This window comes from Myxine glutinosa, unplaced genomic scaffold (genome assembly GCF_964187855.1).
Source record: "Myxine glutinosa unplaced genomic scaffold, kmMyxGlut1.1 SCAFFOLD_2327, whole genome shotgun sequence".
Classification (NCBI taxonomy): domain Eukaryota; kingdom Metazoa; phylum Chordata; class Myxini; order Myxiniformes; family Myxinidae; genus Myxine; species Myxine glutinosa.
The window spans coordinates 2,069-20,000 of record NW_027618422.1 but is presented as its reverse complement, the minus strand read 5'-3'; the positions used below and the strand labels follow the sequence as shown (position 1 = coordinate 20,000).

At 43.0% G+C, this 17,932-nt stretch overlaps 1 protein-coding gene across 2 annotated transcripts in view; it reads right to left on the bottom strand.

The window, feature by feature from the left end:
- Positions 1 to 17,632, bottom strand: part of LOC137414032 (E3 ubiquitin-protein ligase TRIM7) — a 31,874-nt gene extending 14,242 nt beyond the window's left edge. Inside the window, exons 1-5 of one of the 2 annotated variants that reach the window (XM_078769383.1) lie at positions 16,943 to 17,632; positions 11,074 to 11,169; positions 3,706 to 3,939; positions 1,693 to 1,715; positions 1,093 to 1,220 (exon numbers count right to left, since the gene is read on the bottom strand). In XM_078769383.1, coding sequence (XP_078625509.1) covers positions 1,093 to 1,220; positions 1,693 to 1,715; positions 3,706 to 3,939; positions 11,074 to 11,169; positions 16,943 to 17,386 — 925 coding nt within the window. In that variant the 5' untranslated portion in view covers positions 17,387 to 17,632. Of the gene's footprint in view, positions 1 to 1,092; positions 1,221 to 1,692; positions 1,716 to 3,705; positions 3,940 to 11,073; positions 11,170 to 12,565; positions 12,671 to 16,942 lie in introns of those variants that run through there. The other variant, XM_078769384.1, reaches the window with a different exon arrangement.
- Positions 17,633 to 17,932: the final 300 nt, after the last annotated feature.

Genomic DNA, 17,932 nt, shown 5'->3' with positions numbered 1-17,932 from the left:
CCTTCCAGCTGGTTTTCCCATCTCAGCCAAGGAACTCTACTATTGTCACAGTGGTCATTGGGTTATTGTTTACCTCCTTGGCCAAGGTTCTTCCTGCCAGGTTGCTCAGTTTTTTCGGACGGAACTTTCAACATTCTCGAAATTGCTCGATACCCTTCCCTCAGATCTATGCCTCCTCACAATTCTATCTCAGAGTTCTATGGACAGTTCCTTGGACTTCATGGTCGGGCTTCTTCTCTGACATGCACTGTCAACTGTGGGACCTTATATAGAAAGGTGTGTTTCTTTCTAGTATAATTTCCAATCAATTGAGCAACACGAGCTCTGTTTGAAACATGCCATGTTTGTTTTTTAATTTAACTTTTTTTTTTGTCAATTCACTAATTGAATTTTATAAGTTTTTCTCTTGTAAGCAATCTTTGATTGCACATTATGAATATTTATGGCTGTGCAATTCAGCCATTCACTGCCAGACATGCTTTCAACAAACCATTTTGATTGAGTGATTGATTGAATTGGCCATAGTGGTCTCCAATGAACTTGTAGATACATATTAACGATGATTAAAGGAAATTGGATGCACCTCAGCTCAATTTGGAGTGTCATAGCAAAAGTATTGAATACCTGTTGACTCAAGACATTTCTGCTTTTCATTTTTAATTATTTCGTAATAGGAAATTCTAAAAAAAATAATTCCACATGATGGGGTATTATGTGTGGATCAGTGGCCAAAAAAAATCTACATTTTATCCATTTTAAATTCAGGCCGTGACACAACAAAATGTGAAAAAAGTCAAGGGGTGTGAATACTTTCTGAAGGTACTGTATGAAGGTACCAGGTACCAGGTTTCTGAAGGTACCAGGTTCATCCTTTATGGTGCCCTAAACACCGCTGTTCCGAGGGCTTCTGCACGAGAGCACCGAGCATGTCGGAACAGAATATGTCCTTTTGAAAGTTGTGTATGAGAGGAGGACAATGATCTTTGTCATTTATATACTTTTCACTTTTCTATTATCCTTCCTGGTTCTCTCGCATCTTATGTTCCCCAAATAATTATTCTCCTTACAAAATAGCACATTTTTGTCACTCACTCATTATATTCTTCAGAAAGTTGTCATGGAGTTCAATGAATGAGGCCAGGTTCTTCTCTTCCTTGGAGAAGTCCAACACTGTGGGTTGTGCCATCTTCAGAGATTGAAATTCTGACACCGACTCGAGCCTTTGTATGAAAAGGAAAAAACTTCAGGAAGATCAGGAAGTCATTGAAGGAGAAAAAGGTTTGTAAAATTATATTATAAAAGCCTGACATATGAAGATATCCATAAACTTGTGGTTGAAATGGAATGACAGATGGAATATATATTTGCGCCAATCTTTCGATGAGAATGTATAATTCAACAAATATATGAGAAGGAGAATGTTTAAAACAAATGGACTTGATAAACTTTCATTTTCTTCATGTTCTCTCATATAATATGGACTCAGGTTACATTATATAACAAGGAATATCAGATCATCAAATGAGAACGAGTTGAGACAATTTTGTGAATTACATATTTTTGGAAGAAGTAGAAAATAAAATATATCTGGAGATGAATGAAAATGGATGATGATTCTAAAGAAGGAACAGAGAGGAGGATAAAAGCATGATGATGTGTCAAACAATGTGATGGACACCATCACAGTCTTACCTTTTTATTACATCCTTATAACCCTGAAAAGGAAGAAAACAGTGAATTACCTCACGACTTCTTCGTTAATGAATGCCCTCTTCGTAAATGTAAATAATGCACAATGTTGAATTTGCAAATTTAAGCGTGAAATTAATTTTCATTTGACAGGCTGGATAATGTACCCCCTTGAAGATAAAAACACAACAAGTATAGATACATTCAAAGTACACCGCCCCCATGCCAAATAAATAAATATCCTCCAGCGCGGCAATGCCGGGGCACCTTCGGCACCCGGCAATACCGCCGTCCAGGTCATAGAGACTGTATTGGGATGGAGAGGTGTACAATAACTGATTGATTAATTGCATAATTAAAATCAATAAACAATAATCATACAATATTTTCTTAATCAATTGGCTAATGGCATAAGTAATCCACCAGTGCTTGATCCGAAGCTGTAAATTTTTAAAAATCAATTCAATAAGTCATTCATTCAATAAGTCATGATTAATCATTAAATCAAAAATATCGTTTTTAGCCACATCACTTGGTCACTGTCGTGTCAAAATATCAGCTTGCTCGCTCAAAAGGTGCAAAGATGAGAAAGCAAATATATAAATGATTAATAATGAAAATAAATAAATAATAATCATAAAATATTTAAATAATTAATAAATTGGCTGATAGAATACCTAAACCACCACCGTTTTATCCGAATCTATAACTTTAAAAAAAATAAGTAATCAAGTCATTAATCGGACAAATTAAATAATTAATCGATGAAATGCTTGATAAATCAAAAGTATCCTTTGTAGCCCATCACGTTGTCACTGTCATGTCCAAATTTCAGCTTCCCAGCTGAAAGGACCTCAAAGATATCACCCGGACAACCAAGAAAACAATAAAACAAGAAAGCAAGAAACCAGGGTGAAAACGGATGTCTCTCTCAAAGTGTGCGCCATTGCCGGGCACCGAAGGGGGCCCGGCAATGATGTCATGCAGCGCCAGGAGATGGCATCGGAAAGGAGTGGTGTACAACACAGAAATATCTAATTAACCTCCGCTCGCGTAGTGAAAAGTGGGGTTCAGCATTCAGTTGAGTACATGTGCAATATGTGTGCCATGTGCCGTACGTGTGCCATGTCTGCATTTAAAAAATTCATTTTCTTGGCAACTGTTGGTCCGATTGACGTGAACTTTTACCGTAGGAGCGCCTCTGCCTGTTGATTTTTTTGCTGTTAATTATGACGTCATATGTCACGTGGCATGGACGCCACCTAGGAAAAAAGTTGCACCTCTATATCTCCGAAACCACTCCATGGAAAAAATTGAAATATGGCTCATTGTCAAGTACTCCTCATGGTGAATAAAATATGTTAATGATGATGTCATCGGTGCCTTCATTATGACGCCGTCATCCATGAAGGGCGACGACCAAAGGAAGACGACCTCGCTCTGACATGGCAGAACAGGCGTCATCGTAATTCAACATTCGTGTTTGTGAATATTTGTTGTGGTTACTCTTACAATCACTAAAAGAGAACTTAACCCACACCTTCATTAACATGTAAATCCTCCCCGCCCCCAATCAATGAATCTTCCCTCAACACTTACCTTTCAAATTCTTATTAATGCTTCTTTCTTGGTCTTCCCTCACACCAGCAGCCCCATATAAGCATCATACGTGTAACTTACTGTTCTTACAATCTCTAATAGCGTGACAACTGTCAGCAATCACTGCTGTGGTAAATGTGGAACTATAATCCCTAAACAAGAGTGATAAATGAACCTTCCAGGGTCTGTGTCAAGGACGATATCTCCACATCTGATGGTATATTCATGTTGTGTTATTATCCTTCCTAAAGTACAATGTACCATTAATTCACTCTCCGAGAAATACCCCAAGTCCGAGCTCTCATGTCCTGCAGGTTTATGATTCGTCCATTTTTTTCTCTTCTAAAAAAATTAAATTCAATAAATATTGACAATTAAACATTACCACTTTTGTAAAAGGTGAAGAAGAATGCCTACCTGTAAAAATGAAATAGTCTCAAGATCCTGGAGTGCTGCTTTCAATGTGGAATTTGTTTCCTGGAGAGAGCTCAACTGCTCCTTCACCTTGTCCATCTGCTTCTGAAGGAGAAAAATCTTCTCATTTTGCCTTTTGATCACCCGACTCTTCATCAGATCCACGGATTTATCCACATATTGGTACAACGCCAATCGCTTGTCCTCCATCCTCTCCACAGTCGCTTTGCCTGAATGCTGGAATAAATCAATCATTGTGCGATTGGAGTTAAAAGTCAAGAATAAACCATCAGAAAAAGGTTAAAACTAAAGAGAACAATGGATTACGACTGAAGAAGGATTAGGACATATTGCAGGAATGCATTTAGAAGGACAAAATGTATTGGACAGGACACTTATCCACAACACTTATTGGGGTGAGTTGATGGGTTGATGGGAAATTTCAACATTTACCCAACCGAGATGGGGGAGATTTTAACTAGTCCGCATTTAATGGACAGAATTAGGCAGAAAAGGTCAAAATCTTTAAAATTTAAAGAAATAAAATAAAATTTCAGATTTCCTGATCACAAAAAAACACTAACACTTGTTCAGATATGGACAGTTTGTTTCTAGAGAATTGCACAGAGGTGGGCAGTAATATTACAGGATACCTGCCTACCTCCACTCTTTTCTCTGGCTTGTGAAACAATCTTCATGAAAAAGTTCAATCCCGCTCTACCCTCCACGGCTCGATGTTGGCATCCCACTACCCTCTCCCGTCGTCCTGAACCAGCCAAACCTGCAATATTTTACCACTTTCATTATTTTCACCACTTTTCACCACCTCTCCCCACTTCCCCAAACCAATCGTCTTGCAGATTACTGTGTTCCTCACATCTTGTATTTTTTCTTCTTTTTTTCCCATTAATTAATTCCCTAACCTTTTCGGATTCCACCTTTTGCCCCACTGCCCCACCGTCAATACATTTCCTTTTTGCACTCTGTATCTTGCTCTTCCATAAGCTGACTTTTGTACCCAAAAAAAGCATTTAAACAATAACTTGAAAGCATTTTAAAAGTGAAAACTTTCAAATAAAAGTCTGTTCAGTTAGATTTAAAAATAAATCTGACTAATGGTCATGGATTGAAATTGTTTTGGGTCAGGTGGTTGGTGGCTAGTGTGTGTAGATGGCCAGAGGTGGCCTGAGATGGCTGAGATGCAAGTGAGATTGTATAGTTTGAGCTGTGGTGATGTCACCCATTGTAGAACAAATATTTTTTCCAGGAACAAAATCCATGAGGGATTTTCGAAGCTCCACACGGTCTCCACGTTTTTCGAAGTTAAGTCTGTTCACAATTGTATTTTGTCGAAACTGTATTTATCTTTCGGTGTGTGAAGTTAATGTGTGCAACTTTGGTTGTTTCTCGGTGTTTATCTTTCATAAATTGATCGTCTGTTTGCCGTGTCGCGAGCAAGGCCTTGTACAGTGTGCACTGTACAACCTTGAGGCTTTGTTTTTCTCTCGGTGGTCCGTCGTTTGTGATCCAATAACTTTCGTTCTCTGTATTCCCAGTCTTTTCACCCATAGCCTACTTCCTTGTGTAAATCTCAACTCAAAAAAAAAAAAAAAAAAAAAAAAAAAACATTTCCTTCTCTGTTCTCATTCGTTTATTCATTCTTATTCGTTCGTTCGTTCTTCGACCACGTGTTTCTCCCCCATTTCCCCAGATAGTTTTCACTCATTAACCTTCAATGTTTACACTTTCCCCTCAAGTTATGTATTCCGTCATATTTTATAACACCTTTTTCTTCTTCTTCTTTAAAAGGCTGCTTTCGACTTGCTCACCAAATCAATTCATCCCAAAAAAAATATCCATCTCCTATAGTGCCTTTGTTCTACATTCCCTAAACTCTCCTGCACTCCATCCTCCATCCAGCGTCCTTAATCGTATTTTTAACTCGAAGGTCACAAGAAACTCATTTTGCAATAAATGTTCGTTTCCCATAAATCGTACACTTTCAAAAATCCAATCTCACCCCTCCCCTCCAAATCTTCCCCATAACCCCTCCCCTCCAAATCTTCCCCATCACCCCTCCCCTCCAAATCTTCCCCATCACCCATCCCTTTCAAATCTCCCCCCTTGCCCCCTCCCTCCTAAACTACTCCCTCACCCCTCCCCGCCAAGACGCCCCCTCGCCCCTCCCCTCCTAGACTCCTGCCTCACCCCTCCCCTCCAAATCTCCCCCATATCCCATCCCTTTCAAATCCCTCCCCTTGTCCCTTCCCTCCCAAACTCCCCCCTCACCCCTCCCCTTCAAATCTCCCCACCCTCATTGCTTCTCAATTTCCCCCCGCTCACTCCCCCTCCTCAAAGCGTCCTCCCCGCTTCTTCCCCCTTCAAACTCTCACCTCCATCTCCCCCAACCTTCTGCCTCGCTCTTCCCCCTCCTCAAATAACACCTCATTGTGGCTCACCCAATCACCATCAAACCTTTTGTCCGCCCCATCCTTCCCTTTCTCCGAGCTATTCTGAAATCTCTGACACACCTTCAACAGCTCTCCCTACCTCTTCCACCTCTTCCACATCTTACCCTACCCCTCCTCCCCCCTGTTCTGTATCTGATGCTCCCCCTTCCTCTTCATTAACGGTATGGACCTCAAACATCCGGGGCCTTCGTTCAAACTTAACTGATCTCTCCATACAGGTTGCTTCTGTCAAACCAGACGTGATCTGCTTAACAGAAACTTTCCTCCTTTATGATGTCTCTGATTCCATATAGTCTAGTAGGAAGACTAGGTCCCTCTGCACCCCCCGGAGATATACTTCTAATCAGTGTTTCTAGATTGGAAAAAATGTGTAGAAAATGACTAGCTATGGCCCCAAGCTGAAAAAATGTCCCACATACCATTTTTATGCAAATTACTGCTGCAAATTTTATGCAAAATTATGCAAATTTTATGCAAATTTTTGATGAGGAGTAGAGTTGAGGGGTCTTTGAGGGCTTCATCGAGGTGCTCTCGGTTGCAAGACTGGGTCATTCTGAGAAGCACAGCAGGGTCAGAGATCATGATGTTCTCCTCCTCAGTGAATCTCTCCATCAACAGCCTCTCCATTGCCTCACACACTGTTTTGAGGCAAAAGAGGGACTTTGCGTAGGCCTTTCCACTGAGAACACCTTTGAGAGATCCACTTGTTACTAGTTGTGCCTCAAAGAGAATCTCTGCATATCCAGAACCACGCATCTTGTGTCCAGTGAGCATCCCGATGTAGTTCATGGATGTGTGGAAGGGTCCAATCGTTACTACATGACTAGCAAATTCATTTGGCCAGCGCCAGATGATGGGAAGGGCTTTCATGCAGACACCCAGATCAAATGTATTCAGGACCCATCTCTGACCCACCTCAGCAGTTGCTGCCTCGGAACGCTTCAGTAGCTCACGAACAACTGCGTTGTCTGTGATCGGTCTGTGCCTGGTGCCTGCATGGCATGGCAATGGCCTGCAGCCTGTGCCTGGGCTAGGGGGTTTCACCTCTGCAACTGGTTCTCCCCCACCCAGCAAATCAACAGTCGACTACTGCACGCCTATCCACCAACCGATCACAGACAACGCAGTTGTTCGTGAGCTACTGAAGCGTTCCGAGGCAGCAACTGCTGAGGTGGGTCAGAGATGGGTCCTGAATACATTTGATCTGGGTGTCTGCATGAAAGCCCTTCCCATCATCTGGCGCTGGCCAAATGAATTTGCTAGTCATGTAGTAACGATTGGACCCTTCCACACATCCATGAACTACATCGGGATGCTCACTGGACACAAGATGCGTGGTTCTGGATATGCAGAGATTCTCTTTGAGGCACAACTAGTAACAAGTGGATCTCTCAAAGGTGTTCTCAGTGGAAAGGCCTACGCAAAGTCCCTCTTTTGCCTCAAAACAGTGTGTGAGGCAATGGAGAGGCTGTTGATGGAGAGATTCACTGAGGAGGAGAACATCATGATCTCTGACCCTGCTGTGCTTCTCAGAATGACCCAGTCTTGCAACCGAGAGCACCTCGATGAAGCCCTCAAAGACCCCTCAACTCTACTCCTCATCAAAAATTTGCATAAAATTTGCATAATTTTGCATAAAATTTGCAGCAGTAATTTGCATAAAAATGGTATGTGGGACATTGTTTCAGCTTGGGGCCATAGCTAGTCATTTTCTACACATTTTTTCCAATCTAGAAACACTGATTAGAAGTATATCTCCGGGGGGTGCAGAGGGACCTAGTCTTCCTACTAGACTAATAGTATCTCTCCCGGGCTACTCCCTCCTCCGGTATGATAGACCTGAGCCTCGTCCTGGAGGCGGGGTTGCTATCTTTATCAAAAACTCTCTTCCTCACTCGCCCTGCACTGCACTCTCTCCACCTCACCCCCAGGAATACCTCTGGCTACGGCTTCCCCTTCGCTCCCACCTCTTGTTCATATGTGTGTTGTACCGTCCACCAAACAGTGATGACTCCATCTACATCTCGCTTTCTGATGATATGGACCAACTTCTATCTACTCATCCCAACTCTCTCTTCCTCATATGTGGTGATTTCAACTGTCATCATGCCAGTTGGCTGGGTGTGGGTACCTCTCTCACCAGCCATGGCTCCTCAGCAAAGGACTTCTGCGACTCACTGGGACTGACACAATCTGTCAATTTCCTGACCCGGATCTCAGTCAACGGAACATCTTCTCTTCTGGACTTGGTTATGACTAACTTCCCTGAAAATGTCTGCTGCTCTTCTTCTGCTCCGATCGGATCATCTGATCATGTCCTTGTTAAAGTGGACATCTCTCTGACCATCCTCAGGGAGCCTGCTCAGCGTCGACGAGTCTGGCATTTCACTCAGGCCAACTGGCACGGTCTTCAAGCAGCCATCAATCATCTGGACTGGTCTCCCATCTCTACCACCTCTGACATCAACTCATCCTGGGAATTCTTCCAAAGTAAATTGCTCTCTCTCATGCACAGATTTATCCCATCTCGTCTTCAGTTGTCATACCCTTCCTCCCGTCCATGGTACACGGAATCTTGTGGTGAGGCTGTTGCCCAGAAACAACTTGCCTTCGTCTCCTGGAAAGCAAATCCAACGGAAGGAAATCTCATTTCCTTTCACAAAGCCCGAAACAAGTGTGTGTCCACCCTCAGGAGAGCCAGGAAACAATATCTCTCCGTTCTCAAGACCGAACTCTCTTATCTGTCTCCCTCTTCCAAATCCTGGTGGCGTCTGGTCAAATCCGTTTCTGGTGTTTGTTCCCCCTCCATCCCCTCCCTTACCTCAAACGGCTACACAGCTGACTCCGCACGTGAAAAAGCTGAATGCCTCAACTCTGTGTTTGCCTCTAAATCTTGTGTCCCAAACCCATCCCTCCCTGTACCCACCATACCCAGTCGTACCCTGCTGCTCCTGGACTCCATGTCCTTTCCTCCTGACAAGGTGGAAAAGTTTCTGTCAACCCTCGACTCTGATTCTGCAACTGGACCCGACGGCATCAGCCCACGGGTCCTAAAATCCTGCTCTGCTGCTCTATCTCACCCTCTCTCTGTTCTCTTCACACTCTCTTTTGCTCAAGGTCAACTGCCATCTGCTTGGAAATCAGCCAACATCACCGCTTTGCACAAAAAAGGTGCAAAAACAGATCCTAGCAACTACAGACCAATCAGCCTTCTCCCAATTATCAGCAAAGTCATGGAATCCATCATTGCTTCTGATATGAAATCTTTCCTCTTCTCCAATGGCTTGATCTCTGATCATCAATTTGGTTTCAGACCAGGTCACTCTACTCTGGACATGCTGCTTCTGCTGTCTCAACAATGGATGGAGGTCCTCAATGCCAAACAGGAAATTAGAGCTGTCTCCCTCGACATATCACGTGCCTTCGACACGGTCTGGCACCCCGCTCTGCTCACCAAACTCTCCTCCTTTGGTATCCATGGAAATCTCCACGCATGGCTGGCGGACTTCCTCTCTAGTCGTCGTCAACGTGTGGCCCTGAATGGGTTTCTCTCATCTCCTCTTCCTGTTCAGGCTGGAGTTCCCCAAGGCAGTGTTCTGGGCCCCGTGCTTTTTCTGGTCTTCATCAATGATCTCTCTGACTCTCTCGAAAATCCTCTCTATCTCTTTGCTGATGACTCCACTCTCTGCCGCTCCATTCCTCTTCCCTCAGATCGGCAGTCTGCTGCCTCCTCACTCTCTGAAGACCTGGACAAAATCACAGACTGGTCAAACAAGTGGAACATGTCTTTCAATCCTGACAAATCTCACACTCTTACTATGTCTCTCCGAAAAGATCGACTGGACAACCCTCCCATCTACTTTCTCAACAATCCTCTCCAATAAGTTCTGTCGCTCAAGATTTTGGGTCTCACTATCTGCCATGATCTTTCTTGGGAAAACCACATTTCCAAGCTGGCCTCCAAAGCCAGTCGCCGACTGGGCATCCTCCGTCGTGCGAAGTCCTTCCTCGGCACACCTGAGCTCCTCACCACATACAAGGCTTTCATCCGCAGCTCAATGGAATACTGTTCTCCCCTATGGGCCGGTGCTCCTGCCTCACACCTAGCTCGGCTTCACGCTGTTGAAACCAAAGCTTTCAGAATCATTGGAATCTCCCGCGATGAAGCTATCTCTGAGGGCCTTTCACTCACTCACCGCAGGCAGGTAGGTGGTCTTTCTGTCTTCTACCGACTCCTCTCCGGCCTTGCACCCCCAGCTCTCTCTGTGCTCTGTCCCCCAAATATTCCTACAGGTCGCACAAGATCTGCCAGCAACCCTCTGATGGTTAAACTGCCGAAATCTCGGCTCTCCGCTCACCTTCACTCTTTCATTCCTCTTTTCTCCCGCCTCTGGAACAAACTCCCTCACTCCCTTCAATCCCACTCCTCCCTCCAGGTCTTTAAAACAGCTGTTCACCACCATCTCTTATCTTCCCCCATCCAAAACCTTGATCTTTTCTACCCCCGCTAATTCACCCCAGATCCACCTTGTTTGAAATTCCAACTTCTTTCCTGGAAGTCCTGGCAGTGTCCATATGTTTTATACCTCTCCCACTGCCCCCTTCCCACGCCCCCCCCCCCCCCCCCCAAAGCCCTCGCCCTCTCTCAGATCTCTCGATGTCTCCATGTCTCTCGGTCCCTGCTCTCAAATGTTGTGTTTGTGTCCTTCCCCCTCTCTCCCCATCTTGTCTACCGCTCCCTATGTTATATGTTTTATGTGTCGGTTTGTCTTTCTGTGTGATTAATGTTCGCTCTTTCACGAGCCTCGATATTGTATACAAAAAAAAAAAAAAAAAAAAAAAAAAAAGAAGATGCTAATTCTCTTTCCTTCAATCACGTCCATTCCTTGGTACTTCATACCTGTGTTTGTTCAACCTCCCGCTTCAGCTGATGGAGTTGGGATTCAAGGTGCTGCTTTGACTTTGATAGTTCAGGACACTTTGCAGTCAAAACGCCCTGCACAGAATAAATAAGTCCAAGTAAAGGGAATTGTTTATCTGTATGTGGAAACGATAAGGCACAAACTGCACAAAATGATTTTAAAATGTATTTGCAAAAAAAGTGGAGACTAGACATTTATAGATTCCAAATTAAATATCAACTCTTCTTTATTTATACAACTGTATGAGAAGAGAGCTCATCAACATTATTTATCATGATGGATAATTGATAGTTAAGGGAAGTAGAGGCAGACTACAAAAGGGGTGCCCTACATTTGGCAATTAAAATACATTTATTCTTCATGCAGCTGTATGAATGAAATTGGCGCCCTTTATATGAACGTTTCGAGAGCATTACTTGGTTCCTCCTCAGAACATAAGGGTAGACCAGCATGCAGATGAAATTTTTTGAATGTCCCTTCTTTTCTATTCTTTGGGATTTTCTACAAGCTATGAAATGTCGCTTCTTTTCTATACTTTGGCGCATGGCACATACCATATAAAGAGGCATTTTCCATACCCCTTGGCGCATGGCACATACCATATAAAGAGGCCTTTCCATACCCCTGCATTTTTCCCAAGAATTACTACAGGAGTCCAAAAATTTCTATGTCCAACATTTTGGGGATCGCCCCCAAGAGCTAAGCAAAAGCAAGACTGCGGGTTCTGAAGCTCACCTGGATCAAGGGCAACAATCACTCAAACCCCCCACAGACCACGATATTTTTTAATGCGGTGAACAACTTTTGTACATCATGAGTGATGATGGTTGTGATCAAATTTCATTGAAATTGTGTGTGTAGTTTCAGAGAAGAGAGCAAATTCGTATTTAGGGGGGGTCAACCCTCACAACCCTCTCCCCCATAAACTCCCTTAATGAACACAGATTTCGATGCGGAAAATACACCTTCGTTAGGTATCATATATGCAGCTTGTGACCAAGTTTCATCAACATCGTGTGTGTAGTTTCAGAGAAGAGAGCAAATACCAATTTTGGGTGGGGCCCCACAGACCACCTTAGACCTTGACTTTTTTATGCCGTGAACAAACATTGGTACATCACGGGTGATGAAAGTTGTGGACATGTTTCATCAAAACTGTGTGTGTAGTTTCGGTAAGCGTACTTCCATTGCGAGCAAAATCATGTCAACCATGATCGATATAGATGGAAAGTCTTTTGTCTTTTCAAAGAACCTAATCACGGATCATCATTTTGGATTCTGTGTCATTGAACTTTGCAAATGATTTTTCTTCGCAATTAGAAATGGTAAGAAGGCTTGAATCTGAAACAAAAGGTCAAGATAAAAGTCGATATAACATGGCTTGGACATATTTTAGATAACCAATACGAAGTAGCATCCTGTTCTACTTGTCAAGCTCACCAACTGCTGCATACAAGAAAGCCATCATACCTGGCTTCTTGACTTCCAGCACTTGCACAAATGATTCCACATTATATAGTACAGTACTATATCCTGCAGACAGGCAGATTTCCAGCTGCATCACTGTCTCACGATCTGTAATGGTTGGACAAAAAAAATGGATCACACCTTGCCTTCTTGGCAAATCTCTCAGTCTCACACCAGAAGGACCATTACATAAACCCACATATTTCCATGTTCAACCACTGAGTGTCTTAGAGATTCAGTGTCTAACTTCTGACATCTCTTCGGTTGAACATGTTACAAAGTTGGTTTGCAAAAGCAACCACAGATCGGGCATCCTCTGTCGTGTTAAGTCATTCCTTGATTGATGTGAGCAGTGAGTCTGGATTTTGGGAGTTTTGCAAGAAGTGAGTTAGTGGCAGAACCCCATGGGGGGGTTGAAGGGTGAGGAGACAAAACATTGAAAGGGGAGAGGGTGAAAGGCTAACAAGGACACAGAAGAAGATAAAGAGCCAACCAAACTGTCAGCGATGCAGGAGTAACAGGCCCAGGGATGCCGCATTGCTGAAAGAGATTACACTGCTTTGGAAGGACTCGATATCCGTGGATTCAAGTTGAAAAGGTGTGAAATGGGAACATGAGCTCAGAAGGAAAGCAATACTCCATTGGGCTGCAGCTGCAAGCCTTGTGGGTTGTTAAAAATTATAATTTGTCTTTGCATGATTGAGAATATTCCCAATGAGGCAATGGCGTTCCAGGCCAACTCAGATATTTAGTTGGTCCAGGAGGTATTGTGGCTAGTGGAGATGTTAACACGTTTGAAGACCTCAATTGCAAGTGTTGCTTAAATGGAGTAGATTGGATGTTTTTCCAGTTGGTCGTTTTAAAGAGACAAAGTGAGACGCCAGGGTTTACAATTCCAAGTGCTGCTCCAGCTTCTTCTTTTTCACCAGCGTGAGTGCTGCCTGCAGGAGTTATAAGCTGCCTCAGAGAGGGAAGAAGCTGATGCCTGCTTTTCTGGAGGATGAGTGGTGCTGCAGCAAAGGGTGGAGTTATAAGCAAAAATTTAACCTGAGACTGGTTTGGGGCCTTAGATTTTCAACTGGGAGAGGCTCCCATTGAGACTCAGGCATGACCATGAAAGTGGAGGAGAGGAAGTCACAATACCAGATTTGGATAAATGCTTGAGCCATGTCCAGGAGATACATAATTGATCTCTTTTCTAAAATTCAGAGCCTCAATCCATTGTTGGAAGAGCGGGAGATGGAGGTCCAGGGTGGTTGAATGGGGTTAAAAACCAAACTGATGGTTTGAGATCAGGCCATTAGAGAAAAGGAAGGTTTTGATTTCAACTGCAATGTTGGATTGTTAAGGCCCTTTCTGTCAATGTAAAAACCTGTCTGTGCTCATTTGTCGACTGGTGTCATTGTCAATATCAGTGCACGTTTCAAACAGCCATTTTGTTTGTGGAGAACATTTCAACTTTGGTTTCCAGTTACATCATAGTTTGTTAAAGGAGTTTCCATGATTAATATGCTGGTCCTCCTTGAACAGAATATTAAAATGAGATCTTAAAAAAAAACTCAACATAATTTGTTGCTTCATGCTTTTGAGCAGTCCAGTAATTTTTTAAAGTATGATTGTAGTGTAATAAAAAAATCATTGAAAATCTTTGAAACCATGATAAGACGACCATTGGCCCGAGACTCAGTATGAATGTGAACATTGTGATGCAAGGAAGTAAAAGCACAAGAAAACAAACACCCAGTGATGGATAATATCAGGCCTGTACATTACCGCTTGGGAATTGACATAAACAACAACAACAACAACATGTATTTTAAGGCCATTTCCCCTGCTAGAGTGGGGGTTAGCCTTGCGGTCCCCATGACAATCTTCTCCATTTTGCCCTGTTTTCTGCATCTCTCCTTGTTAACCCCCTTGCCCGCATTTCTTCTTCCAACATCTTTAGCCAAGTCTTTCTCGGTCTTCCCCGTCCTCTACTTCCTTCTACATTAACTTCCATCACTCTTCTCAACCAGTCACTTTCATCCTTCCTCAACACAGGACCAAACCATCTCAACCTGGTCCTCTTCACAGCATCAATCACAGGCTCTATTCCCATCATCTTTCGCAATTCATCATTTGTCTTCCTCTCTCTCAACGATACTCCACACATCCACCGAACCATTCGCATTTCCACCCTTTCCAGCCTTCGTTGCTGCTCTACGTTCTATTGGTAATTTCCATAACTGCAAGTATTTTAAAAAATCCTTTTATATGAAGTTTAACAATAGCCTGGTGTTGGCTTAGCGGTTAGGGTGCCGGCCTGGGATCCCAGGATCCTGGGTTTGAATCCTGGTCGATCGCTGAATTAACACCAGGGGGGTTGACTCAGCCTGTCATCCTACTGAGGTCGTCAAATTGAGTACCAGTTTACTAGTAATTCCCTGTGTGTTGGAAGAGGCGACTAACAGGGTTGGCAACAGGAAGGGCATCCGGCCATAAAACATTCCTTCAAAAAGGGGACTACAGTGCACGAAAACGGCCAACCCCTGCTCTGCGGTGAAAAATGGCCTCTGAAGGTGGTGCCATATGAAGTTTAACAATAACAGGTTGGTTTGTGTGGTTGTCACGAATATACCTGCGATGGTAAAGTGGTCTCAACCTGTATCTTTTATCAACAAACACTTCCCTTTATTCAACATCTCTAAATGTTGTTCACACACATTATTCTTGAGCATCGCTTGACATTTCATCTCCAAGCTTTTTCAGAGCTTTGGGTCTATATCCTTAGGCCTGGGGCTAAAAACAATCTCAGCACAAAATTGTTTATTTGGTGAGCTCTCCAGCATACCTTTTTACCTGTAAAATCAATAACCACCTTTTTCTGTCAGTTGTTCAATTTAAAAAACTTGTTTTTGACACTTCGCTCATTCTACAACCAATTGATCTACAGCAGTGTCGGGGAAAGTATCATAAGAAGGTAGTCTTTCCATAAAATAACCTCCACTTGTGAGGAAAGTTCTGTTGCTCCAACATCACAATAATTTCAGTAGATCGTCCTGAGTGAAGTGAAAATTGAGACAAATTTTCACGATTACAGAACTTGCAATTTATCAATGTCTTATATCTTTTGACACTTTGTTCTTTCAACTTCCTTTGAGAAAAGTTTTTATATTCTTGGAGATAAACTCATCTATCTATAATTCCAGTAATCTCTGTGTGTATGTTTGTATGTATGTATGTATGTATGTATGTATGTTTGTCTGTGACCGCTGTTTCTCGACAACTACCGGTCCGATATACTTGAAACTTGCCAGGTATATTGCTGGGGACCCGAGGATGTGCCTTTTCAAGGTTTCATATTAATCGGAGAAGTAGTTACCGAGCTATGTCCAAAAAACGATTCAACCAATCAGAGAGCAGCGAGCTATCACGTGTGCCGAACGTGGCGAACAGACTCTGCCTCGGACGGCACATTTGAGAGCGTATTCATTTATTTCACGTTGGCAAACTATGTTGCCGTTAAACTATGTTTTAAAACTAATTAAAACTAATTTGCGATTCATCGTAACTGCGATATGTGACCTTCCGGACAGTGAAGACTGCACTTCCGGCAGCCAATCACAGAACGCGTTGTTGCGTAGGCGTGGCCGATGTGAGAGCGAGCCGAGCCGAGCGCGTGCGCCATTACGGTTCGTAATTCGATTTCTTCCGGAGAAAATAATAATTTCTCGATTTCTTATGCGCATTATTTCTCCCAATTCAGTCAGAGCGAAGGGCGGAAGCGAAGAGCGTTGTTTTTTTTGTTTACGGGCGTACGGGCGTACGGGCGGGGTAGAGCGTACGGGTAGAGTTTTTTTTTTTTTTTTGGCAAGGAACGGGCACCCACGTACGGGCATGCCCTAGTCTATCTATAATTCCAGTAATCTCTGTGTGTATGTATGTCTGTATGTTTGTCTGTGACCGCTGTTTCTCGACAACCACGGGTCCGATATACTTTAAACTTGCCAGGTATATTGCTGGGGACCCGAGGATGTGCCTTTTCAAGGTTTCATATTAATCGGAGAAGTAGTTACCGAGCTATGGCGATTTCTTTACCAAACTCCGCAAGCCGTTCGCTTTGGACCAAACCATTTCATGTAAATAGAGGGGGGGGGGGGATTGTCACCGTACTCGCAAGCCGTTCGCTTTGGACCAAACCATTTCATGTAAATAGAGGGGGGGGATTGTCACCGTACTCGCAAGCCGTTCGCTTTGGCTTTGCGAATGGACCAAACCATTTCATGTAAATAGAGGGGGGGGGGGGGGATATAATTTTAGATATATATATAGTACGGGCATGCCCTAGTATGGATAAAATTTACATGAACAAAAAAACATTTTCACTTATTTACTTGCCTTGAGTTCATCATGAAGAATCTCCACGGGAACAACTTCATGGTTCTTATGTTGTCCAACCATGCACATCACACACATCAAGCTTTCATCATCCTTGCAGTAGAGTTGTATTGGCTTGCCATGCTCGGTGCATCTTCGCTCCTCCACGTTTACGACTGACGTCAATGTCATCTTCTCTACGTTTACTCCTGGCACCAATTTCATCTGCTCCACCAATTTGGCAAGGGCCACATTCTTTTGACATTCTGGTTTTATCGGAAATACTTTACGGCAATTCGGACAATCACAGAATGTGACCTCTTCCCTGCTTTCCCAGCATTTCTTGATACAGACTTTACAAAATGAGTGGCCACATGGCAGAGTAATAGGTTCCTTGTACAGTTCAAGGCACACAATGCATTGAAGTTCATCTGCACAAACTTCAGTCATCGAAGAAGACGCCATTTTCTTGTATCAGAGAAGGAAGTGCAGCAGAGTTGAAACCTGTAGTTATAAAAACAAAACGTTAGAGGTAAGAAAACATCAGGTAAATTACTATGGAGCACAATTACCTCAGAAACAAGAGAGGTCATACAACACGTTACCCCACTCAGTGTTAACGTCTATACAGGAATGCCTTGTCGTTCACGAGGTGCTGAAAATCCCCGTGAACCGCAAACTTAGGAGGTAATGGGGAAAATATGGTTTGGCACTTCAACTATAAAATTGTCCAAACTGTACCATTAATTAACATGTTGGTGCATTGTTTTTGTGCTGTTTGGATTCAAAATAAAGTATTATTTTCCTGTATTAAGAACATAAAATAAAGTATTATTTTCCTGTATTAAGAACATAAAATAAAGTGTATTTTCCTGAGTTATTATTATTATTATTATTCCGAGAATATAAGACCCCGTCGCTTCTCTGATGGAAATACCAATCTTTGCTGCAATGGCTAATCTATGGGGGGAAGAAAAACAAACAAACAAAGGATTCCTGGGGCTCTCCGTG